The sequence below is a fragment of the Cimex lectularius genome, unplaced genomic scaffold, assembly GCF_000648675.2.
Source record: "Cimex lectularius strain Harlan isolate CLEC.00 unplaced genomic scaffold, Clec_2.1 scaffold312, whole genome shotgun sequence".
Taxonomy (NCBI): Eukaryota; Metazoa; Arthropoda; class Insecta; order Hemiptera; family Cimicidae; genus Cimex; species Cimex lectularius.
The window spans coordinates 361,719-387,507 of NW_019392856.1; the positions used below are offsets into that span (position 1 = coordinate 361,719).

Consider the following 25,789-nt stretch of genomic DNA (forward strand, 5'->3'; position numbering starts at 1 on the left):
AACTTAATAAAATGAAATAGCATCATCAGTGGGCAGGAGAAGGAGGCTAGACAAGCTCAACGCTTTTGACCCCTTTACACCCTTTTACAACAGGCAGTTATAATAATAAACATAGTTTTGTATGATGCTTATTAATTAATGGATCTTTACTTTGTCCAAACGTCAGGACGTTATTGACTCTTATAAAACCCATAATATCGCACCCATTCACCACTTTTAAAATGGTTTTATTATATTGAATAAATTGATTTATTATATTCTGATGTAATACAGCAATCTACGTATTTACTATTTCTTTTTTTTCTCTTTTTGTAGGTCTTTGTATGGCAATGACGATTCCGACAGGGTTTTGGGTTCTGGCAATTTCGGCGTAATCCGCGGCGGTACTTACTACAGTGGCGGTTCCAGCGACGAGCCCTTCACGAGGAACTCCCATTCCAGGCCGTACCGAAGGCCGAACCCTCTCCCGCAGTTCAAGCACGGAGGGGACTTCTTTTCGGGCTTCAGGGACTTCGCCGACATCACGACCCCTCCGAAACCGGCCTTCTCGGAGATCATAATCGTTTACGCCAACAAGAACCAAACGGCTTCAGCTGGCAACGAACAGCCTAAGAACATCCGGGACCTGATCGAAAGGGAGATGGCCAAGTCCAAGACAAAGAAGAAGCTGGCGCTTTACAAGGAAAAGACCCTGGCCAAAGAGTCGTCGAAGAAGTTCAGAACTAAAGAGCTCGAGCCTCTCCTCGCCCTTAGTTGAAATACATACACGATCTGAGGCTTTAGGATATTCAATTTGGTTTTTTATTGATAAACTTGAACTTTCAAAAAATTTTACACCCGTCTCTACCAAAAAATCGACAAAAAAGTTTTCATTTATTACATACATTTAAAGGGTTTACTGAAAAAAGTTTTTTAAATATCACTTCTTCGTCGGTCATATATTTATTCCCGGTTTGCTTAATGTCTATTCGATTTGATTTTTATTTTGCAAAAGCCTAATTTAGGCTTTAACAAGTTCATGTTTTATCAAGGAACAGCTCGAAGGAGGGTCAACGAAGTGTTATCGTACGCTACCACTTATGTTACCAACGCTATTCCCTCAAAAGGAAAAAAGATGTTACCTATTCACTTGATTTTACATAATCAAATTAAGCGTAGACTTCAGCAAAAGCCTCTGATACCTCTATTGTACAGTACCTGTTCCTTATTTGTATATAAACTTCCTTTTTTTATATTAATCTTATTTTTTGTTAAAAATTCATAAATCTAAAAAAAATATATATAAATATATACATAAGTATGATTATGTTTGTTTAACGCCAAAGAAACATTTTCTCGATGTGGAACATTTTGAAATTTATAAGTCTTTTGCAAACTAAAACATCTGTCTAAATGTGTATAAACGGTTATAAACATTACTGAAATATATTTTATTATTATTACCTATTATTTTTAGTGTTTTTATTTCTGTTCGAATTTTCACTTTATATATTGCAATATTTTGGCAAGTTTATATAGTAAAAAAGAAAAGTAGACTTGATTAATTTGACATTACATCTTTGCTCTGTTCAAATCAGATGTGTACATGAAATAAAAGGCTGAGGTCGATGGTTCTGCAATAGCAAGAATCCTATCACAGCTGGATGCCATTGAGTAGTATGGTGGTTGTCCAACCACGCTGGAGTGTCACAATATGCTTGCTTCATCTTTTTGTTCATCCAAATGGGTAACTTTATACTCACTAGTCGACATAGTGTTATTTACATAGCCGAGTAAGCGTACGACACAGAAAATAGAAATACAATTACTAAAATAACAAAAATCTTTGTTGTCTCTCCCATATAAAAAGGAGTGAGGACACACTGTTGAGGCAGGATGCCGGAAATTTTATCCAGGGAGTCGATCCAAGGCAGCATGTAGCAGATGTCTGTGAAAGCGGTGGCGAAGCCGAACTTCTGGCAATCTCTGAACATTTCAGCTTGTGTGAACATGCACTTTGTGTCGATGAGAGCGTGGCTGAGGCCGACGATCGCACCGTCGCAGACGAGAGCTGCTCCGGCATCACCTGGACAAAGGCCGCCGCCGTCTCTTTCCAGGCATATGGACCTAATGTTCCGCCCCCTTCAAAAGAAACAATCAGTTCAGCTTTTTTCAATTCATTCAGACTTAAGCTACGTCTTTCTAAGTACTCGTTAATACACGGGCATGAGTAATGACCGAATTTGGCGTAGGCGTAGAAATACTGGAGCCTGCGTTTGAAGTTTTTCGTCCCTATCTTCACGAGCCAACCGACGACGACGCACACCTTCAGTTCTTCGGGCGGCCAGAATTCAGGTTTTAGGCCCAAAGGTTTGACAGTTTTAGTCGTTTTGAATGACCTTGCAATCTAAAACAGATCTCAAATATTATATACATTTTTGTTTAACAATAAATATTTTTTTAATACTAGACTTAAAAGTTAGGTGATGGACCTCGTTTAAAAACATTGGTCTCCCTATCTGTTTGGGTATGACGGCTTTTATGTTGAAATGTTCTGCTTAAAACTTACAAGCAAAATCTTAATACTGAAATTAGTAGTATGATTTCTTTGCATATTACATGTACAATGATGATTTACACTGCATATTTTACGTAACGTTGAAATGAAAAGTGCCACGAGCGGGATTCGAAACCCACGATCTTCGGCTCAATACGCGCTGCTCTAACCACTTGAGCCATCGTGACTTCGATCAACTCGGACACCAACTCCCCATCTCATCCTACAACCTTTCGAATTTTCCCTCCTTTTTGCCAAATTTGCCCCCATAAATTGTGGGATTTCTTTACTGTCTGCAGGGTGTAGAACTTGAAATTTACTACTTACTTTACATTTACATTTACCTACCCTTCCTAAAATATTATGTGAGTTATTATATGAGTATTTTGATCTTTTCTAACAGTTCATTGGCATAATTTCTCACCCTGTCTCACAATTTTAAGGCATCAGCTTCGATAACCATTAATCCTTTTAATTGATTCTCTAATAAAAATGACTTCCTCGGTTTACAAGGGAATAAAGACGAGAGGCGCACCAGGATGATAGGGAAATGTCATAAATTGAAAAACGAAAAATTTCTCATATACTTTTCAAATATAGTCGCATTATCTACCTAGATAGATCTAGATTTATGGCTCTATCTAGACTAGACTTTTATTATCCTCCTTGATAGCGACACAGTTTTATTCTCTCAATTTAAATATTCTATGTTGTTAAGTTGAAAACTTTTCGTTGTTATAAGAGACCTAAAGACAGACGGTATTGAAACAAAAAAAAAATCATTCGTCAGGATTGCCACTTCTTCCGAATCCGTTATTGGGGTGATAAGAAAGTACTCCAGGTCTTCAAACTTCAAAACAATATGCATTAACTACTTAAAATCCACAAAGGATATCTAAGCCAAAGCCAGATACTCCTCTCCCAAAGCTGACTTTATAAAAATCTAACCAGGGACCCACTAGTTTCCATTTTTGCCATCAATAACTATAGTATTCAAGATCTTGTAAGCTAATCACTGGGCACTGACCAATGATTGACTCTAAACTTTAAACTATAACTGACCCATGACTCAACTCCACCTAACTATCCACCGTACACGTGTCAACCACTGACTGGCCAGTCAGTACCCTTTTCCTTTTTGGTAGTTCACTGGTACCCATCTTTTACAAATCTGTCCAGAGGGGTCAACGTGGGCTTTCTTCCCTGTGACAGCTGCTTCCCTCTGACTTCTTTATTTCCCTGTTCTTGAACTTTCCTTTAGAGGAGATTCTAGAGCGTCCAAGGAAGATACGAAATATGTCTCTTCGATGTTTACATATCCTCATTCAGTGTTCGACACAGTTTTGCAATAATCTTTACACAATTATTGCTATACAAAAAGTAGTATTCTAAAACCTTTTTTAAATAACTAAACAATTATTGAACACCGTAAGCATTGGCCAAAAGTTCTGAATATAAAACTAAGTTACGATTACAATTAAAATGAAAGCAATCAAATCTTATTTCAAGTTATTCTTCCAGAAAAGTTTTCTTCTTAAAAACTTTACCTTCTCACGACAATATAGTACTGTGGTTTCCTTTTTTTTTAGCAGAACCTACTCTTCTGCCACTCCGAATTTTCCCTCCTTTTTGCCATTTTTCAAAAGTCGTTTAATCAACAGTCGACATATCAAATGGCCAAAAGAAGGAAAACATGAAAGGTTATAGGTTGAGATGGGGGATTTGGTGTCCGAGTGGATCGAAATCACAATAGCTCAATTGGTTAGAACAGCGGCGTATTTAGCCGAAGGTCGTGGGTTCGAATCCCGCTCCTGACACTAAATTTTTCATATCAACCAAAACCATACATAAAAATGATAAGTAATTGAAATAAATAAATAAGATTGAATAAGAATTTATTGATAATATAAAATAAATTTATTTTCTATCTCTCGAAGCTGACTTTTTTACTCGCCTAATTTAAATTTAATTTAATGTCTTCTAAGAAACATAAACTACATTTTCATTCTATAGTTTTGCCCTATAGATAGGATTTGGTGAAAAATCCTTTGTAAATCCCGCATATGTTATATGTGTAGAAAGTGTTGTTAAATAGATGAAACACGAGAAAATTGGCCTCGTTTGACCAACGTGAACAACGAATGCAAGGCAACTCTGCGTGTCAGGAATGACTATTGACTGCTTATATCTGTTGAATACAAAAAACTCCACTTCATCTTCCCTATTCTCCAGATCGCACTGAAGGATTTTCACTTTTGCGAAATTTCCTGTTCAGAAACATTTGAATAATTAGAAGGTGGGAAAGGTGCCAGAGAATACTTGGTTCCAATGAAATTTTTTTAAATTGCCAAAATGAATGAATTTGTATATCGGTCGTTTCCGATCATTTTTGGTCTAACCTCGCGGTTTTGTTTGTTAGATAATCTGATTACGTCTACAGAACTAATCACCTCTTGCAAAATTTTGGCTGTATAAAATTCGACCAAGGTTCTAAAACACTTAAAACACAATTAATAAAAATTCTCTCATAATACTCTCTAAAGAAACATGCAAATACATAAACCAAAAATCATGCTTTCCAAAAAATAAACAAGCTTCAAGAAATGGGCCAGTCATACTGATCCCGGCACAACCTTACCGACAAAAACAAACCATTAGAAACCATACTTCCAACAGGACGTAAAAAAAGAAAAAAGAACGATGGGCATATTCCGAAACACACTACACAATAACTGAAATCACGACAACACGTAACAACACAACAAAATTACATTGACTTTAATGAACACACCAAAAGATAGACTGGAAATTGAACTCTTCATCAGACATGATCGCAGAAGTAATCTTATCAAACTTTGTAGAGAAATATTTTCCTTCAACTACGGTAAAACACAACATTAAGTTAGTGATATGCTCGACATAGTAGACACATCAACAACGTATAAACAGACAATAAAAAAACATATTCACTGCAAAATTCGAGCACTCAAATATACATGAACATAATAAGTTAACGACAATATAAAAATCCTCGGCTTAACTATTACAAAATTTGATTCCGATTCAACATATAAATAAAACCAAAGGTAACAGATATCATAAAAGCTGACACAAACCAACCATATAACCAAAATTATAGCACTCAAAATATATGAAGAATAGACTAGCAGAACAGTTAACAAATGAGAAGGACATACGTGGAAAATAAACAAATAAAAGCATAACCATAAAACAACGCCTACAACATAGGCACTATCAACAACCCAATTAAAAAAATGCATCAAAACCTCAAAAATAAGCACTAAATGGAATACCTTCCCTACCTTCACTTGTATAAGGTCCAAGGAGAAGTACAAACTAACTATTCTATTAAACAAATATGGCATAAAAACCTTTCTAAAGTCTATACTATGTGATGATTCCCTGTGTAAAGGTTAAAACAGAAAACCAACTACAACATACATGAAAAGGGATGAATCAAAACACGTACATATTCCAAAAATAGCCACACTTAAAATGGATGGACTAACAGAAAAGCAAACAAATAAGACGAACATACATGGACATCAAACAATCATAATCATGGCATGCGATAACACCTACAACAGAAAAACTATCAATAATCCAGGGAAAAAAGACATGCACCAAAACATGATGGCACTTCAAAAATAAACACTAAATACTTCAATACCTTCACTTTGATAGAATCCAAAGAGACAACTAATATGGCAAAAAAAACTTTACTGACTGTTTGTTATGTGATGATTGCCTGTGGAAACGTTAATATAGAAAACCAACTACAATATACATCAAAAGATGGATGAACTAATAGAAAAGCAAATAAATAACACATTGATGTCATACATGGGCATCAAACAATTAAAATCGTGGCATCCAACCTACAACCTTAACCTACAACAGAGAAACTATCAATAATCCAGTGAAAAAATACATGAACCAATTCATGATTACACCTCAAAAACGGGTACTAAATGGAATACTTTCACTTAGATAGGGTCCACGGAGAAGTGCAAACTAACCAACTAACCAATATATTTAACAAATATGGTAGAAAACTTTAACAAAAATTGTGTTATGTGATGTAAACCGAATTTTCTATTTAAACGGGGGCTAGCTTAAACCAGATACTTCGACGTGATCTCCCGATCTCTAATGAGCAAGCCACTCTCTCTGTATCAAAATAAGTACACAAGCAATAGTGTCATCTCAATAGCTCGTACTCATTGCTACACTCCGTTCTGACACCAACTCTGGCTTCTCCCATCATCTAGCTCACGACACTGCCATAATCTACCAACGCGATGTAAGCCGGCCCCCGTCTTAGCAATAAGTTAAGTTGTAAAATAAAAACAGAATAGGTAAACGAGGAAAGGGGACAACGGTTGTCCTTTGAAGGGGGACCGCCCAGATGGGAACGACGTGACACATCTGGCAAATATAGCTTAGAAATGGTTACCCAGGTAGACAGCTAGGTAAGAACGTCGAAATGTGAAGCAGACCCAGATGGGACCGACGTGACACATCTGGCAAATATATCTTAGAAATGGTTACCCAGGTAGACAGCTAGGTAAGAAAGGGGGACATCGTAAATTGGGAATACGTCAACGCTGTGCTAGACCGCCGTCTTTGTCGGCCCCGCCGCGGCGTGAGATCTCCCCCCGACTTTTGAGTTTCCTTTCCATCCCTACTACGGGAGAGACCCGGTATAAAAGGGATGACTGGAAAATCAGACAGTCTACAGTCAAGATACGAGACTCATCCCAGGCAGTCAAGACCGAGGACCGGGAGAGAAGCAGCCATACTCCGTCTGGGATTCAACAAGAGGACTCAGCCAGCCAGAGCCAGCGAGGACCAGCCGTTGCGACCATCGCGCCAAGTCAGAGGTCGAGAGAAGAGATGCTGTGGACACTGATCGTGGCGAGCATCGTTTGGGGTAAGTCCCTTTGTTGATAGACTGGGATTTAGACCTTTTCCTCGTTGTCCCTGGATCTCCAGATTTAGAGTTGTGGCTGATTTATAGATTAAGTAAGATTCTGAGGTTTTTTATATTAAGAGAAAGACTTGTGTACAATAAATTTTACTGAATACTGTCTCTGGTTTATTGAATTCTGGAACCTTACCTTCCCCTACACAAGAATAAGTAGCGACGCGCTTACGCCGACTAATCTCTTGTCGCTTAGAGAAAAACAAGCGAAGATCAAGAGATAATTCTGCCGCCGCGCCGTCGTCCGCTTACAGCGACAAAGAAAACTAAATTGAAGGAACTTATTGTCCTTACCAATTAGTAATATGCAAATATAAGATCTGAGGCAATTCACCCACATAGACACAACATGGATGGACGTTGGATGTTTCACACAGAGCATATAAAAGGACTCGACTAACTAAATGCACACATCCATCGTCTGATGGACCAAAAATGAAAGGATCGACAGAGCAAAAACGATTGAAAACGATCATCCTTCAACAGACATCAAGAAGAAATAATCTCACAATAATTAATTAAATCGAATTTATTTTGTAGCTATATTTACGTCAGGTTACAGACACCCCCACATTAAAAAGGAAACTATTGTACAAATGACTAATTGATTTTTTTTTTTCATTCTAGAGTGAATTATTTTAAGACTTAAACTCACTCGTATAAGACTGATATCGTGCTGCATCAGTTTTCCATCCTTGTAGTGTGGGTGATTGAAAGCTTTCATACCTTTCCTCGCCTGTATGACGTTCCTGTGCAAACTGTCGTTTATCATCGCCGGAGATGAATCCAGGTTGTCTACCCCGGCGATGATCCGTATCCTTTTCGCGTATTTGACGCTACCGATACAGCTAGCTGACGATATCAGCCAAAACCGTGTGATAATCACCGCCGTGCAGCCCAGACCTTTGGCCGTGATGACCAACGCGACGAAAGGATAATCGTAAACCGAGGCGTCGTACGTTTCATAATAGGCGGACAGATTGTATGAGTAAATTAATCCACTATTCAGCCCAACGATAAAAATAAACAATAAGAAAACCATTTGAACGTATTTTTATCATCTGTGAACCGGGAATACAATAAAACTGTCTGTGGAAAATCTTCAACTAATCGTGTGATCATTGTTGCTCTAGCGGTTACTGAAAAGTAAAATAATGGGAGTATATTGCTCAAAGGGAAGGTCGACAGAATGACCATCTCACGATGATGTTAGGAATGAATTTACTTAGGTTGTTTTGAAAATGTTTGCTGGCTTGAAGTCTTTACGAATAAGTTTCTTTTTATCGACGAATTAACAAAGAAAATAATTTGTTAAAATGTCCGTTCAATGAAGGATTGCCGACACGAACTGAGTGCTTACAATGTTTTTCGTTGACTACCTCAAAAAGAAAATATCCAGAATGAATGATTTTCAGAGATGTTTAAAGAATCTATCATGAGCAGATTAGTGTGTCGTCTATAATGCGTGTCGCAATAATGGACACAACTGGTTAATGAAATCATGGTTGGTCATCATAAACTCTTTGATGAGTTTATGAGTTCCCGATTGTTCAGGAAGGGACATATGAGGTTTTTTATGCAAAGGGAAAATAAGAAGAACGTAGAACTCACGGGGTCTGACCAGACCGGACTTGTAAGAACTACAGGGTAAACAGATGGTAGATCCGTTTTACAGAAGTTGGTTTAGTTTTCACAGTCTGGTAATGAAAGTGTTATTGCATATTAATTTCCTCATTTCTTCTGTTTCATTGCAGAATCTACATATCTTGTGTTCTACAAAGCTAATATTTTACACCGGTTGTTTATTTAATACGAAATTCGTCGCAAACCGGCGGCACAAAGAGGGGCAACAAAGATGCTGAAAAATTGGCCAAGGAATGTTCGATGGGAACACCTATTGGCCCTGGACCCTTTTGTGGCATATCAAACTGTCAAAAACGTAGATCCATCAAACAATGAACTAAGTCGTCCGTACAATGAAAATGTAGCCCAGGACAAAGGCATGCGCACAAGTTATCAAAAGCAAATGCAGAACTATTAATTCTTGGGCGAGTTAGGTCTAAACTAACAGTAAACTGGGCACTGCAGACCCCGGAGGCATATGTATAAAGTCGAAGGAGTAGAAACAAGCTTGTGCAGATATTCCGAGGAAGACGAGACAGTGGAACATGTTCTCTCTTGGTGCGAAGGCTTATTAGGTACTTATTCCTGGTAGAGGAAAAAAGTCCGGGCCTAAAAAATACACTCTGCATCAAGGTATGGTCTTGACGATGAAAGAAAATTCAGTTGTTATGGCCAAGCTTTCGAGCAGCATCATTAAAGCAGAATAACCTTAAATACGTTCTCTAGACATATTTAAAGTTGTTTGGCTCTGATGATGACCTTAAAATTGGTCGAACGCTTGGCAGTAGCAAGTGAATTTTCTTTCATCGTCAAGACCATACCTTGATCCACAGTGTGCGTAAGTGAAAATGTGCTCATACTTCTAATACTGAAAACTAAAAATAAACACGAGAGTCTTTGAAAAAGCTTTGGAATCTAACCTATCTACTCTTCTTAAGATTAAAGAAACCAGTTGAAGGTCTCATATAGGTTTCTGTTATCTCTTGCTTCTCAAACCTGGTAGACTAGTATTCAGTCAAAGGTCTTGTCAACCTTATCCTCTGTCCTAAAAAGAATATCCTATATGGAACGAGTTTGATGAGTTTCAAGACATCATGCACACCTAAGTATTGTATAAAACCAGTTTCACGTTATTGTCGGTCGAAGAGGCTGTTATCCTTTGATAGTGGTTGAAAAATAAAAGTAGGAAGAGTACTGCGCTCATCCCTTAATACAAAATCGGGAGCACAGTTGCTGTTTAGTGGTTGGTTTCCCCAAAGTTTTGATAGAACGTCAAAACCCATTTTTTAATAATTGCTGCTATTGGTTGGCCCAAACTAACACTAAACCCAAATCAAACACTGATAACGGTGTTATCAGAAGAGAACCAACAGCAAAATGGCATGGGCAGAAATTTCAAGAAACCAGTTTCATTGAAACTTCGGGTTATCCCTGCTTTATGACGTGCACGTAGTGATTTATGCAGACAGAATTGACATGGTCGTCTCAGATCATCCTGTTCATTCGCTTTTACATCGGTGGTTTTGCCTTTCGTCAGGCGCGTTTCGAAATTGTCATTAGTTGGTTTGTAACCCTTTTTTACTGATGTACAAAACCAAATGGGTTCATAGTACTTATTCTGTCTAGTTTTTCGGTTAGTAAGTTTGTCTGTTTCGTGTATTCTGATGTGCAACGTTAATGAAGATAAAAGTGAATTATTCTGTTAATAACAATAGTTTTCTCGTTCTGTACCATTATATCTTTTTACTTTTTATATATCTTTTTATATATCTTTTATATTATATATATATTAAATAATATTATATATTATCTTTTTATATATCTTTTTATTATATCTTTTTTAAGTTTACGAGTATGTATTATTTGTCATATCATACATGGTAGACTAGTATTCAGTCAAAGGATAGACTAGATGTGTAGACTTCTTAAGGAGACGGCCCTGATATGCCTTTTTAACCTTATGTCATTTTGGATTGTCACTTTTGGAAATAAAACCTGTCAAAAGGACATACAGGTGGGAAAACGCACAGACCTACCACTCTACAACTATCGACACGTCTTAAAGGCAGAACCGCCCACCTCCTCTCTGCCTTCTAAATATCAGGATTTCATTTAAAATTCTATGTTAAGCCTACTGAAAAAGACAAGTGATAAATCATCTACTGTTGATATGCAAAATTGTCGGTGTACATAGAGACCATCCTGCTACAGCCAGAAAACGAAAAACTCAAACAAAAAGTAGACCAAAAGAAGTATGTTATAAAGAACACTACCATTTTGTATGTAAGGAAAATAATGTGATAAAACAAAGATGAGAAAGCAGAATAGTGTTTAATCATTAAATTTTTAAAAACACAAAATAATTTAATAAATAATACTGGTAATAGATAATAAAAAATTCCAATTTTTGGGGGGTGGGGTGGTGCTTAAACATCTCCATGTATTAATTTTTAAGGAATGACAAAATATTATTCAAAACGAAAGATCTATAATAGGAAAACAACGTCATGTTACAAAATACTAATCTATCGATAGTTTTATCTTCATTTTTTTGCGTGCGTGTTTGTGAGATGACCTTTTTTTTATCATCTCGCGGTCTCGGCAAAACAGAAAGCGATGCATCTCTTGCGGATCGGGTTCGTTTTTATTCTCCTCTTTTCTTTCGGGATCGTGACTGGGTCCGACGTCAAAAATCCAGCCGGACAAATCACCAACTTGTACTTCATCAAGGCGCCTCGGCGATCATGCAAAGACGGACAAGTTTGGACGGCGGGAAAGTGCCGACACAGCATCAACCACCGGAAACACATAACGTTACAATATAAAAAACATAGTGTGGTATAGTTTTATGATTTTTGTAACGTACATTAAATAAATTGATAGCTAATTTTTTTTAAATATTTTTTCCCTTTTTGCATGAATCCAACGATTATGTAATACCATATAATATTTACAAAATTACAAAGAAAAAGGGCATTAAACGTAAGTAATTTACTTGTTTTCAACGCTACTTTTTGTAACGTAAGTAATTTACTTGTACATACAACTGCTAGAATAATAACAATTGAACAGCTTTAATTTTTAAATATTCTACTGCAAAATTGCCCTTATTCCAGGGTAATAAGATGCTGTTAAACATCTTTAACTGTAATATAATAATAGGATATTTAGGTACTTGTTAATTGAAATAAAACTGAAATGATGCAATCAAATGAAAGTTATGCCAAGATCTGATAGAGATTATAACTTCTGAAAATGATAAATTTACAAGAAACTTAATTATATATGTAAACATTGTATTTTGTAGGATCGAGGATGTGGTCCAAGGAATGTTCGGATGTTGAAAATAAGCCAAGCTTTCGGTGTTTTATTTCACCTTCCTCAGGGCAAGTTTCTCTGAATTTAAAATTGTTTTTCTTTTCAACATGTATAAATATTTTTTTACTCTTTTTGACATTTCGTACACTGAGTCCAATGTTTTCAATAAATAAATAAATGGCACTTATTACAAACTATTATCACAGACAAATTCAACGTAAACCTTTTTCAAATCCATTATTTTTAGTGGTCTATTGACCAAATTACTTCTTTCAATTAATTAATCTTCTTATGTAAGGTTTGCAGAAGGTCGTGGGTTCGAATCCCGCTCGTGACTTCTAAATAGTTTTAGACATTACAAAATGCACAAAAACCAGATTTATACGCATTAGAGGTAGTAGCATACATTCAATTTATTTCACTATTTTTTAATGTAATTTTCGAAATAATTATTTTATTAGTATATTAGTATATTACTTTTAAAAATTTCTCTTCCATAATTATTTATGTTTAAAAAAAAATTAAATCGATCATAAGAGGGAAAGGAATTTGTATCAGTTTTGATTTGATATATCAATCTTAATCCAGCATTACTTTAGGAACAATAAATTTTATTATTGAAGTCCGTAATGGGTAAATGTTTATGCTTATAAATATGAAAGCATAAATACATAAAAAATTGATTTTTGATACTTTAAAATCAATGGAATTGTTTTGTATTGTACCTTTTATGTTTATTTAGCAATATTTTTAATAAAGTGTGTAGTGTTTAGTGACCGTCACTTAACGATTATTTGGAGGTCGTGAGATGCGGCTGGTACGACGTAGGTTTTAGAAAAACATTTTCTTTATCATGCCAACGTTTCGATCTTTATTGAGATCATCTTCAGGGCTCAAAGTGTTCGTTTTCCGTGTAGGTGTGTCATTCTTGTCTGTCGTGTTGAGAGTGCCAGTTTTTTGGGCCCTGAAAAAATAAACACTTTGAGCCCTGAAGATAATCTCAATATAGATCGAAACGTTGACATGATAAAAAAAATGTTTAATCCTTTTTTTTTTAAGATAGTTCCTACTCACAGTAAGTTGTTTTCCAACCATCCGGATTTCGAGCCCTTAGCTCATCATCAGATTGAAGGATTTCTACAACCACGTCGTTTCTAAGAAAATGTTTTTATAAAACCTACGTCACACCAGACCGCATTTTACGACCTCCAAATAATCATTTTTAATAAAGATTTTTGAGCAATAATTATTGGAGATATTGTAGATTTTATGGTCCTACCCCAAACTAAGAGCCTATATGATATCAACGATTGTGCTAATGCATAATAAACAAACCTCGTTAAATCTGGCAGAAGAATATTTCTTAAAATTTTCAATTTATAAAATAATTTTCTAAACTTTTTTTATCAAGGTATCAACTTAAAGATTAATTTACTATCCAAAATTATTCCCAAACATTTAACTTGTTTAGAAAAGGGTATAATCAATTACAGAGCAAACAACGTTAAATGAATGTAATACTATGTTTTCATTAAAGTTATTTTGATTTGAGAGGCTAAATTTAACTATTTTAGTTTTAAGCATATTTAAAAGTAAGAAATTACTATCTAACCATTTTTTAATTATAATTAATTATAAATATATCATCATAATTCTTGCCAGAAAAAAGTATAGCTGTACCATCAGAGATATTCCTCTTCTGATTGGCAAAGCCATCGAGAATTGAAGGACCAATATGACCTCACTTCGCAGATACCACAGGATCCATTAAACTATTTAAAACTATAGTACCACAATTTAGGATTAATTAATTCTTCAGGTTCCCTACTTTAAAAGATGAAAGGTATCAAACAATCAGCTACCGATGAGATATGATGAAAAATGAAACATTAAAGAATCCAGGTTCATCATTTCTCAAGCCCTAAAATAATAAGGGTAAAACAGTCTAACTTGAACATGTAGTTTTATATCAATCAATTGAGATAAATAATGTGATAATATAATAATAACAGCCTAGATTACCCTCGTTATAAATTCAGATTGGAATTGTCAACAAAACTGGTTGGAATTGAAAATATTTTACGTCGCAATTAAAGGAGATTTATGACGTAGATAATATGATGACGTTTGAATAGCCCGTTATTTACGATGTGCATCTGGTCACCAGATGATAAACGTCTGGACCCGTTCTGACAGTGGAACTCTTAAGTACCGTAACCATTTGGCAAAACCTGAAGGGGGTCAGGAAAACTCGTTTGTTTGGAATATTTTTTTCCGTTTACCTTTTCTGTTATTAAAAGATAACTGTTCTTGTGTATATTTACGGAAGTGTATACACTGTAGAAAAGCCTTATTAATTTGTACAATACGAAGCTAAAATCTTGTTTTAGTTTTGTCAGATGTCATTTTTTTTCTTTTGTTCAATCGCTTGGAAGGCAGGCAGATTGTGTTAAACTAATAAATCTACACGATTATAGAATATATTCTAGATATACTATAATATAAGAAAAAGAACTAAAAACTCAGAGAGCAGGCGATGACCTCAGATGTGTCTCGACCTCTAAACCTCCCACGTTATTATTATTATAGAATACATTACCATTTCTTGATGAATTTTAAACAAGAACGACTTTCGGTCGTAGGCCTGATCAGCTCGGTTTGGAGCTTTTTAGCCGGTTTCTTCTCTCGGCAATCAGGCACAAATTCATCCCCCCTCGATGCCGGCCGTCCCATCAAACGGCCCCGTGCCCAGTTCAGTACCTCCTTCTAAGAAGGAAACATGCACCTCGTCCAATACGCTATTGGGCATAAACAAACGTGAAAAGAACATGGAGTTCTTGGCCGGAGTTTTCGTTTTGGTCGGTTTTTCAACATTGGTCGACGCACAGATACAAAAACCAAATATCGTTGTCATTGTTGCCGACGATCTGGTATGCATGAAAATAATATATTTTTTATTTTCTCCTCATTTTTTATATGTACCATTTAGTCCGGTCCTTTTTGTATTTTCGTTATGTATGAAAGCGGTGTGTCAGTGTTTTATCTTTGTTTATGTTTGATAATGTTTTCTTGATGAGAACCAAAAACATTCAAACCAGGTGAAGTTTACACAAATATAAAAAGTATAGATTTAAGTTTAACTTGTAGCTACTAAGCAACAATTTTTATTAAATCTAGACAATTTTCATCATCAACATCATTAAGTAACTCTATTTTCAACATATAAGTTTGCTCAAGTTTTTGCAGTTTCAATTAATTATTCTTTTTATATAAGGAGTTGGGTGAGATGAAAAAGCTTGTGTCACGAGCGGGATTCGAACCCACGACGTTCGGCTCCATACGCCGCTGCTCTAACCACAAGAGCTATCGTGAGTCGGTTCTTCGGTCTTGGTGTCCGAGTAGATCAAAGTCCCGATAACTCAAATGGTAGAACAGCGGCGTATTGAGCCGAAGGTCGTGGGTTCGAATCCGCTCGTGACTCTAGCTTTTTCATCTCACCCAACTCCTTATATAAAAAAAATAATTATTTGAAATAAGTCATTTTGCCAGTTAGACCACTAAACATAAATGGATTAATATTTTTGCAGTTTGGTGAATTTGAACAGTTGTTACTGCTACACGAGGCTATCATGTTTTGAAAATTTTGGTCATTTTTATAGGTCATTTACTGGTAATGTTACACGATTTTCCAGATTCTTTTTTTCTTATTAGTTACTACTTAATTATTATTATAACCCTTTCTGTTCGTTTACGTTCATTTTATTTGGTAGTTTTGACCTATAAAAAATTATTTTTGAAAATGACAGGGATGGAATGATGTTGGATACCATGGTTCTAACCAAATCCCAACACCCAATATCGACGCATTGGCATTTTCCGGCGTAATCCTCAACAATTATTACGTTGCGCCAATATGTACTCCGTCTCGGAGTGCACTGATGACGGGAAAATACCCAATTCATACAGGTATTCTAAATTCTTCGATAGTCACCGGAACGTGAATAATGGTCGTCTTCGAATTAAAGGTATGCAGCACTCCGTGTTGATGGGAGCTGAAGACAGAGGACTTCCGCTAAGCGAGAAACTCCTTCCGGAATATCTCAAAGAAGCAGGATACGCGACAAGAGCCGTGGGAAAGTGGCATCTGGGCTCCTGGAAGTCTGAATACTTGCCGACAAGCAGAGGTTTCGATTCGCATCTTGGATTTTGGACGGGACATCATGATTACAATGACCACACAGCAATGGAAACTGTAATTTGCCTCAAAATATGAATATGAGGAAATCATCTCCATTCCAACCTGTTGCAATGCAATCCTTAAAATAATGGACACTCCAATCCTTTAGAATACTCTATCATCCATACTTTCTACCACCCTGTCATCCTTAGAAAAGTCCTCGTGAAGCTTCAACTTATACAACAGCGACTATACTAACAGCTTTAAACCTCATTTCAGACAACCAAGTTCTGTCACTATCATCCTACTGAATGAAGCAGTGCTGTCCGAGTTGCTTCCTGAAAATCTCCCAATTATTTGACCAAGTACGGCTCCGGGTACATTCGCGATCGAGCCACGGTGTTCGTCAAGGAAGTATCCTCGAAACACCAATAAACCATACCCTATACAAGAATTTTTCTTTCACCAAAACTTTTATTTCAGCCGAAGGCATGACTATCTTATCCCCCTACTCGGTCAATCCACCCGTATAGTCTTCACCTAAGTAGAAAAGCCCTTTTTGAGGTGTAGTTAGCAGACGATTAAATCCAAAGTTACTTCACTCAGCCGACAAAAACGCCCAGACTGTATTCAGAGACTCAACCTGACCAAAAGTCAGCTAGAAAGCCATTCTAAACTAACGTTACAACTAGAACGTTACAGTACAAAAGAATTTGAACTTCTAACATATCCAATCCTTTCAATTCGATGTGTTCCGTGCAGAAGTAAACGATTCCTTCTAAGACATCTCACCACCTCAACTACCAAGCATCCCCTATGTCTAAGCCTTGCCAAATTGTCTCCTAATGTAGAATCTATCCCGTCCTAAGAACGACCGAAGCGGCGCGGCGGTGGCTCTGTGGCTGTCCGATACAGTCTCTGTCTAGCTATGACACCACTGGGCGACCGTCGATCAAACCATTCACGTAACACCTTGCACTTTTACTTGTTACATATTTTGTGTTTAGTAGGAAATAATCGCTAATACAAGCTTGTAAAAATTAGAGAATGTGGGGGCTTGACATGAGAAGAGATATGGAAGTGGCGTACGACCTTCACGGACGGCACTCGACGGAAGTATTCACCGAAGAGGCAGTTAATATCATTCATGATCATAACACTTCGCGACCCCTATTTCTATATTTAGCTCATGCCGCAGTCCACTCGGGAAATCCATACAATCCGATATGCACCGTTGACAAAGACGCATCCCTATTCACGAACATAACTGATTACGATAGAAAGAGGTTCGCGGGTGTTCTGAAAGGGCTCGATGACTCGGTCGGCCACGTTGTCCATGCTTTGCAAAAAAAAGAAATACTGAGCAATACTATAATAATTTTCACGACTGACAACGGCGGCCCCGCGGCTGGTTTCAACTTGAACGCCGCCTCCAATTGGCCTCTGCGAGGGGTGAGTATTTAAAACTACCAACAGCGAAATTTTACCAAAAATCTATATGTATTAAAGGTTAAAAACACACTATGGGAAGGAGGTGTACGCGGGGCAGGATTGATTTGGTCCCCATTGATCACCAATGTTTCAGTCATCTCGCTACAAAAAATGCACATCACTGACTGGCTTCCAACCCTTCTAAGCGCTGCTTCCATCGAAAAAGTGTAATAATTTTATTTTTAAATCTATATAAATACAAATTAACAATATTTTAATGTTTTTAGATTCCCGACACCGATCGATGGCATAGATAATTGGGCAGGGTTCTTCGGCCATCACGTCGGTCGCACTGAGGTCCTTCATAACATCGATGACATATATGGAAATGCAGCCTTGACAATGGGCGACTGGAAAGTCATAAAAGGTTATTAAAATCATCTAGCGATTATTACCCTCTATTTAAAACAAAAAGCATTAGCGTTGTCTTAATGTATGATTTACAACCTCCTGAAGACATCTTAAATGCTAATCAACCTTCAATTTTATCACACTTTACCCATCCCTCTGCCTGTAGGACACATTTTTGAATACAGTTTTGGATGTAAAACGACATAATGAAAACGTTTCTTTTCCCGTTAACCCAGATTTGAAATGTCAAACGAGTCAACTAGTGTATAAGCGGAAAAGAATCGCCAAAACAGGTTCTGTCATTAGACAACAGCGTAGGCGTTTTGATTGATAAAACATAAAAGAATAGAATGACAGAAATCGATGGAATGGTGGTATAATATAGTATTTGAAATCGATCAAAATCTTATAGCATTGCTTCTGTATACTAAAAACTTTTATAGTTCTTCAGGATGACGTTCATAAATAAGAAATGAAATTTTAATAGCACATATACAGCATTTTATTTTTTTGTCACCAAGTACAAGTCGCTAGGATTATTGCTGCACCAACCTGATAAAATAAATTAAATTTATCTGCAACCTCAACATAGAAATGAAGATAGATTTTTCTCCAAAATGCAGAAAATAATCCGAAGTAACAAGGCAGATTAAATGACAACATTCTGTTATTCTGTACTTATGATTTTATGACCATAATCATACAAATTCTTCTCCAATTATCATTACATACGATAATGATGATGTAATCACCGAAAGCATAAAACGATTTGTTCCCGATATCTTATCCTCGTTATGTTTTAAAAGATATTTTGTGACTGTCTTTAAAATTCTTCGTGTTCTAGGTTTTCAAGTAAGCCCATTTTCGTTCTTTTCGTGTGTCTTGTAATACCTTGTATGTACTTATTTCAATTCTTTTTATGTAATGTCTTGGTTGAGATAAAAAACTCAGTGTCACGAGCGGGATTCGAACCCACGACCTTCGGCTAAATAGGCTGCTCTACCACTATCGTGACTTCGATCCTCTCGGACACCAACTCTCCATCTCAACCGACAACCGTTCGAATACCCTCTTTTTCCATTTTCTTGTCTGTACAGCTTATTGTACTTTATCCCTGACTCCATATTTTGGGGGAGGGCTCGAACACAAATGTGAACTTGAGCCCCCGTTGTACCGGTGTTCTTCCATCGAAGAAACTCATTTTTGAAGGGGGTTGGGACCAAATTCAGGGTCGCTGAGATCCGATCCCGCCCCTTCCATTGATGAGTGCCGTATCAATTTCTTTCAATTGTGGCCACCCTTAGGCGTCAGAAAAAGTCCAGAGGCGACGGTGGAGATCGAACCCACGACCGCGGGCTCTACTAGCCGAGAGTCTGACGCCTTAACCACTCGGCTACCGCGGCCCCCCTCGATTCGGGGGTTCGTTTCGTAGGTGCTTTTTGCAGTGCTCCTTCGTGTGGTGGTCGAATCTGGTGTCGATGAGCCAGATGGTTGTAGAGAGTTGATGTCGAGGCCGGATTTTGGCAATGAGTACGAGCTGTTGAGAAGACCCTGTTGCTTGTATACTTGTTACGACGCAGAGAGTGTGGCTTAAGCCCTTCCTTAAATATTGGAGTGGTGCTGCATGCTCATTTGTAGGCGGAAACATGGTCGAAGTGGTGGTGATTGCCAACAATGCGCCTGGTGGAAACGTTACAGGTACATAAGTGTAACATAGTCTTTAGTAAAGGTTTTATGCATCATTTAATAAATAAACTGGTTTTAGTTGGTACTAAACTGGTGTACTTCTTTACTGTCTTCATTGAAGTATTTGATGATGTAGAATGAAATCAAATAATACTTTCATGAGGAGTGATGTTTTGGTGCTTTTTCACTATTGATTGCTAGTGGCTATGTATGGCATTTGTGTACTGTTTTTTTATTGTTTGTCCTTCTCATTTGTTCGGTGTTCTGTTGGTTCATCCATCACATACTTTGATGATTTTATAGAGTGCTAACCATTTTAATGGCAGATTTGAAACAGCTCTTGTGTTGTCTGTTGCGGTTAGTTTTCTGTATTAAGGATTATACTGGTTTTGTATTCGCCCCTAGCGGAAAATTTACATGCTTACATCACATTAAGTTGTGTTCGTATACTAAATATAAAATATGACTTAAAACATGTAACGAGGACAAACACCCAGCGGCGTTCCTCATTTGATCAGATTTTTAATAAATTCGGTAACAATAACTCCCATTAATTAATCACTACAGTAATAGGTACGAGTTTAGGATGGTACAAGATCGGAGTCTTTCTTTTCAGTCTTCTTTGTAATGTTGGAGTTGGTTGGCACTGGGCAATTTCTTGCATCAGTTAGTTGGGATGCGCCGTGGTGTACCCGTGGTATCGACTGTAGGTGTCCTTGTTCACATGTCCAAATCTTTGCGGATAGTTTGGTTCCGAACATGCCATCGAGCAATTGTTATTAACCGGAGGATACGGTTCTGAATAGTTTTTTATAATTTGTGAATCAGATGCCGATGACTATATGGTGCAACCGTATTTAATATAACGTGGATAGTTTGGTTTTTTGTTTTTACTGGGGAGGAGATGTTTCCTCTATTTTTATGTTCGATTTCTACAACCAATATGTGGATGAATGTTTTTATGTAAGGAGTTCAGATCTGTTAATAAAAAGAGAACACTAGTAATTCCTGTCACTAGGAGAGAGGTACCCTTTGGATGTCAGATCTGAAGTGATTCTTTTCAAAGTTTTACACAATAAAATTATATATTTGTCAAAAATGTTCAGAATAAAGCACACTATCCTATTTAGGAACGACGTACGGAGGGGAATGGGATGGATGGTTCGGTCCGTCCGGTAGAGGAGATGAATACGATCCACGTCTAGTCGTCAGCTCCTTAGCCGGCCAAGGGGCGATTTCCGTGGGACAGATATTGACTGAAGAGTCCGTGAGTAGTTTTTCAAATTACTTTTGTATTCAGTTTTTATCCAATTCTGTTTTTAATTTTGCAAGGTCCGATTGATGAGGAAGCACGCCGAAGTCGTTTGCCAGTCAAAGGAAAAGACACCTTGTCTACCCATGGAATCCCCTTGCCTTTTTAACATAAAACTAGATCCTTGCGAGTACAACAACCTAGCAAAGTCGTAAGTGCATATAAATATCTCAGAATATGACTGTTATTTATTTTTCCGTTTAAACCAGTTATCCGAGAGTTCTTAAGCATCTCATGGAAAGACTTTTGGAACTGAACAGGACAGCAATACCACCCGGAAATCGTCCTATCAACCAAAAAGGAAATCCAAAATATTGGAATAATGTATGGACCAATTTTGGCGACTATGATTTTGATTCTGTAAAGGTTACTGTAATTTAGAAAATATATATTCGCCAAATTACAACCATCAAAGTAATTACCTATTTACGACATTGTTTACATGAAAAATTGAAACATTCAAGTACAAACTAATAGCATGCATGTAAACTATTTTCCGCGTGTCTTTGCTGTGTTTGAATATTTGTGTGTGTGTGTGTGTGTGTGTGTGTTTTTGAATATTTGTGTGTGTGTGTGTGTGTGTGTGTGTGTGTGTGTGTGTGTGTGTGTGTGTGTGTGTGTGTGTGTGTGTGTGTGTGTGAAAATGTGTTAAAATATTTTTTTATTTTCCATATTGCGATTAAAATTTATTGTACTAATATTGTTGCCTTTTTTAAAAAGGTTGTATACTTGTTCATTGCTTTTTAAGATTTCGTTACGGCTTTTCACAATAATTATTTTTGATACAACAGTTACATTGTAGCACAACGATTACTATTTATTTATTCTTTTTCAGTCACGAATTAAAACTTATTAGGCTTATTATTTTAATGCAGCATTTATTGTTTAAGCCAGTAAGCCTTTTATTAACACCCAAAGGGAGGAATTCCTTAAATCTTGTTTTTCTACTGTTACTCCTTTAACTGTGTTCAACTTCCTCAATCCACTTTTTGGTGTTTTTTTTTTATCCGTTTCCCGTTTTTCTCTTTATTCGTGGTAACTCCAAATATTTCACTCTCGTCGGCTCTTTTGTTGTTCTCTTGATGGAAAGGTACCATCAACTCGGCAAAATGGTGGGTGATGTCTGGGTACCCGGTTACATAAGGCTGGAGGGTATCGAAAAGCCAGACGAGGCGGCAAAAGACGGAACGTCCCAACCTCCGGAAAGAGCCACCGCTATCCGGCCCTCGGACGCTACAGAAACATTAAAAACATGATTATTTAGAGATCGTGAGATGCGCTCTCATGATCTCAATAAAGATCGAAACGGTGGCATGATAAAGAAAATGTTTTTCTAAACCTACATCACACCAGACCGCATCTCACGATCTCTAAATAATCATTGAAGGTCACTAAATGCCACCCATTACAAAAATGATTGAAAGAAAGAGGCAGCGTCGGTGGGCCCGATCGGCGGAGCTCTCATCTATCCAGAGCACTGTTGAGGTGACCCTCGGAGGATCTGACGGGTAGAAAAAGAGCCATCCTTACCCGATTAAGGATAGGCCATGCGTGTTGACCCACGGACACTTACTTTTGGGCCATATCTTTTTCGACCGCTTTTGTGACCGGTATGTAGAGAAAGGTTGCTCGATCGTCCCACTCAATTGAAGAGTGTCATACGTTAGGTGTATGTACAGAGCGAGTAGGAATGCCACCCTGCATTTGGGGACGCCAGCGAGCATTTGGTTCCCTTTTTCCAATAGGCGGAAGAACATGGTTGTTTTATTGAGTATAGGTATAAACACGGAATATTGGCGTGAATGTGTAGATTGAGAGGGTCGGTGACTGAATATTGGCATCGACCCTCAGATTAGTTGTACATATAATAAGATGAAAAGGTGGTGTAGTACCCAACCACCCTGAGTGAATGATATGTAAATTAAAAAAATGTGATAAGAGTAAGGAGAGTGTGAATGGGTTTGTATCTGGACACTGATTGCGTCGAGGGGTGCAATGACCTGGTGTCCATAGCCCTGGACCACTGCTGGTTGGACGGACTGAGGTCTGACCCCAGACTGCTAACACCCTGGGTAGGTTATTCTCAAGCCCTTATCGTAAATTGCAAAACTAGAATTGCTAGCGAACTTTGAAAAGTTATAGGCCCAACTCTGTACACATGCATTTGCAGATTTAAGCTTATAACCAGTATTTCACTCAACTCCCAAACGTTTTACTCTATTAAGTTCGAGTGAGGACCTAGGGGCCTTCTCTCAGGCTTGGGCGAGTGGCACATCAGCGCTGAACGTTTCTTCAACAAAGAAAAAAAATTAATCTTTATGTAAGGTATTGGTTGAGATAAAAAAGTCAGTGTCAAGAGCGGGATTCGAACCCACGACCCTCGGCTAAATACGTCTCTGCTCTACCACTTAAGCTATCGTGAATTCGATCCACTCCGACACCAACTTCCTTCCCATCTCAACCCACCTTTCGAATTCTCCCTCCTATCTGCCATATTTCAAATGTGTAATTTATGCGATTCTCGGCGACAAATGAAATGGCCACGGAGAGCTTTCCTGAAGATATACTTCATTTTACTTATTATGTATTATTCATTATATTTCATTATACATAATCTTTATGTATTGGTTGAAATAAAAAAGTCAATGTCCGTTCCAGTTGGTGTGGTTCGAATCCCGCCCGTGTCACTGACTTTTTTATCTCAACCAATACCTTAAATAAAGATTAATTAATTGAAAAAAGTTATTCGTTCAATCGGAGGGTTCGTGGGAACCCTAATGAAATTAAACAAAAGAAAGGTGAGCCACCAAATTTCTTGGTTCCTCGTTTCAAATCATCTTACTGTCGAGGAACTCGCAACAGAAAGCCGTAACATTTATAATTTTTTATTGTACCATTTAAACTATTGATTGGAATAATTTCACCTAATATCACATAATTGTCAATATGTACTAGCTAAACATATGTTAAACAGAGTTAATGCAGTGTGTTTACAATTTTTAGATAGAATTTTTTTATTAGTGTCATGGACTAGGACGAATTACTACGTAAAATAAGAAAAGTTCAAGTTAGTTACCCTGAGCAGCTGGAACAGCCCAATATGAGTGTATTCAAGAGGGTGTTTCTCCTAATATCAACCGGCGTCTGTGGAGTAATAGGCATTACAATGATTACGCTCGGTGCGAAGGAAATCATGGATGGGACGTTTCTCGATGGTTTTGCTAAAGAACATCGTTATATCACAGCGGTTTTTATCACCTTGGGTGTTGTAATATTCTTGCTATCTGCTATCGGCTTCCTCGGGGTGATTTTGCAGAACAACACCTTACTTCGAATGTACGCATACCTTATGTTGACGTTGATCGTGATACAAGTGTTGACCGGTTTCTTGATACTGTTGTTCATCGATGATATACGTAATTCAATGTTCAACAAATTAAACGAAAAGTTCAAGAACTACGAGAAGAACAAAAACGAGATAGACCAACTCCAGTTGATACTGAAGTGTTGTGGATTGGCAGGTGCGAGAAATTGGAATGTGACCCTGCCTGCGTCTTGTTGCGGTCTGACAACGGGCAACTGTACCGTATCGTCGGCCTATCCTGACTCTTGTACCCAAAGAGCCGAAAATGCTTTAGTTACGACATTGTATGTCCTGAGCATAAGTTCCCTCCTCATTGTACTCTTTGAAATAAAATGCATCATTTTGGCATGTTGCCTGAGTAATGTGGAAAGTCCGACGCAAACTAGGAGGCAACTATCGCCAAAATTCGGAAAGCGTAAACGATCGTCCGATGAGAGCTCGAGTAGTTCATCGAGTTCGAGTTCTAGTAATGAAGAACAGAAAACAAATAAAAAAATAAATGAAGATCAAAAAAAAAAATAGGAATGCAATATGTATAAATCGTCGATTAAATATATGTCTACTTACAGAAACGTTTCTTATTAATGCAGTTCGTTTTTATTTTTCAACTAATCATGGAAAAATATCGAAAATGAAGGATTTACTGACTGATTTACATTCCAAACAAACCGATTGTTTTAAACATATGTGTACACATATTTTGCGTTTTTATATGGTTCATCCATGATTATTTCTTATTAAATTCACTAGTTTTTGTGACCCGCTTGACCAATTAATATCTTTCAATTAATTAAGGTTTTTAGTTGAGATCAAAAGTCAGTATGAGAGCGGGATTCGAACCCACGATCTTCAGCTAGAAACTCCGCTACTCTACCACTTGAGCTATCGTGACTTCGATCCACTCGGACACTAATTTCCCATCTCAA

The 25,789-nt window shown here is 37.3% G+C and overlaps 4 protein-coding genes and 1 long non-coding RNA gene across 5 annotated transcripts in view; 4 read left to right on the forward strand and 1 right to left on the reverse strand.

Moving 5' to 3' along the window:
* The window catches only part of LOC106661907, a 76,575-nt gene extending 75,132 nt beyond the window's left edge, over positions 1 to 1,443 (forward strand). Inside the window, exon 6 of the mRNA XM_014385649.2 lies at positions 316 to 1,443. Within this exon, the coding sequence (XP_014241135.1) occupies positions 316 to 757 (442 nt within the window). The 3' untranslated portion in view covers positions 758 to 1,443. The remainder of the gene's footprint in view (positions 1 to 315) is intronic.
* Positions 1,444 to 1,454: 11 nt separating this feature from the next.
* On the reverse strand, positions 1,455 to 8,583 carry LOC106661906 (thrombin-like enzyme bothrombin). Its single transcript, XM_014385648.1, has 3 exons — positions 8,197 to 8,583; positions 2,190 to 2,386; positions 1,455 to 2,121 (listed from the first exon to the last, which is right to left on the reverse strand). The coding sequence occupies exons 1-3, from the start codon at positions 8,581 to 8,583 to the stop codon at positions 1,761 to 1,763; spliced, it is 945 nt and encodes a 314-aa protein (XP_014241134.1). The 3' UTR covers positions 1,455 to 1,760.
* A 3,154-nt stretch (positions 8,584 to 11,737) lies between these two features.
* On the forward strand, positions 11,738 to 12,679 carry LOC112127589. Its single transcript, XR_002910638.1, has 2 exons — positions 11,738 to 12,146; positions 12,472 to 12,679. It is a non-coding gene; the product is annotated as an uncharacterized LOC112127589 (long non-coding RNA).
* A 2,483-nt stretch (positions 12,680 to 15,162) lies between these two features.
* LOC106661985 (arylsulfatase B) lies at positions 15,163 to 21,928 on the forward strand. The gene is made up of 9 exons (XM_014385777.2): positions 15,163 to 15,412; positions 16,289 to 16,448; positions 16,508 to 16,734; positions 17,704 to 18,111; positions 18,169 to 18,317; positions 18,378 to 18,517; positions 21,318 to 21,454; positions 21,520 to 21,650; positions 21,709 to 21,928. Exons 1-9 carry the CDS (start codon positions 15,200 to 15,202, stop codon positions 21,878 to 21,880), a joined length of 1,737 nt encoding a protein of 578 aa, XP_014241263.1. The 5' UTR covers positions 15,163 to 15,199; the 3' UTR covers positions 21,881 to 21,928.
* A 2,480-nt stretch (positions 21,929 to 24,408) lies between these two features.
* On the forward strand, positions 24,409 to 25,424 carry LOC106662041 (23 kDa integral membrane protein-like). The gene has a single exon (XM_014385846.2). It carries the CDS (start codon positions 24,600 to 24,602, stop codon positions 25,383 to 25,385), a length of 786 nt encoding a protein of 261 aa, XP_014241332.1. The 5' UTR covers positions 24,409 to 24,599; the 3' UTR covers positions 25,386 to 25,424.
* The last annotated feature ends 365 nt before the right edge of the window (positions 25,425 to 25,789 follow it).

What these genes read in the sequence shown, in the direction of transcription:
- LOC106661906 (XM_014385648.1), bottom strand. Translation starts at nt 8,583, where the DNA reads ATGGTTTTCTTATTGTTTATTTTTATCGTTGGGCTGAATAGTGGATTA. An exon ending in ACGATATCAGTCTTATACGA is followed by an intron (nt 2,387 to 8,196) that starts GTGAGTTTAAGT and finishes GATCTGTTTTAG; the next exon opens with ATTGCAAGGTCATTCAAAAC. An exon ending in TCATGCCCGTGTATTAACGA is followed by an intron (nt 2,122 to 2,189) that starts GTACTTAGAAAG and finishes TTTCTTTTGAAG; the next exon opens with GGGGCGGAACATTAGGTCCA.
- LOC106661985 (XM_014385777.2), top strand. Translation starts at nt 15,200, where the DNA reads ATGCCGGCCGTCCCATCAAACGGCCCCGTGCCCAGTTCAGTACCTCCT. An exon ending in AAAATACCCAATTCATACAG is followed by an intron (nt 16,449 to 16,507) that starts GTATTCTAAATT and finishes TTCGAATTAAAG; the next exon opens with GTATGCAGCACTCCGTGTTG. An exon ending in TACAACAACCTAGCAAAGTC is followed by an intron (nt 21,651 to 21,708) that starts GTAAGTGCATAT and finishes CGTTTAAACCAG; the next exon opens with TTATCCGAGAGTTCTTAAGC.
- LOC106662041 (XM_014385846.2), top strand. Translation starts at nt 24,600, where the DNA reads ATGAGTGTATTCAAGAGGGTGTTTCTCCTAATATCAACCGGCGTCTGT.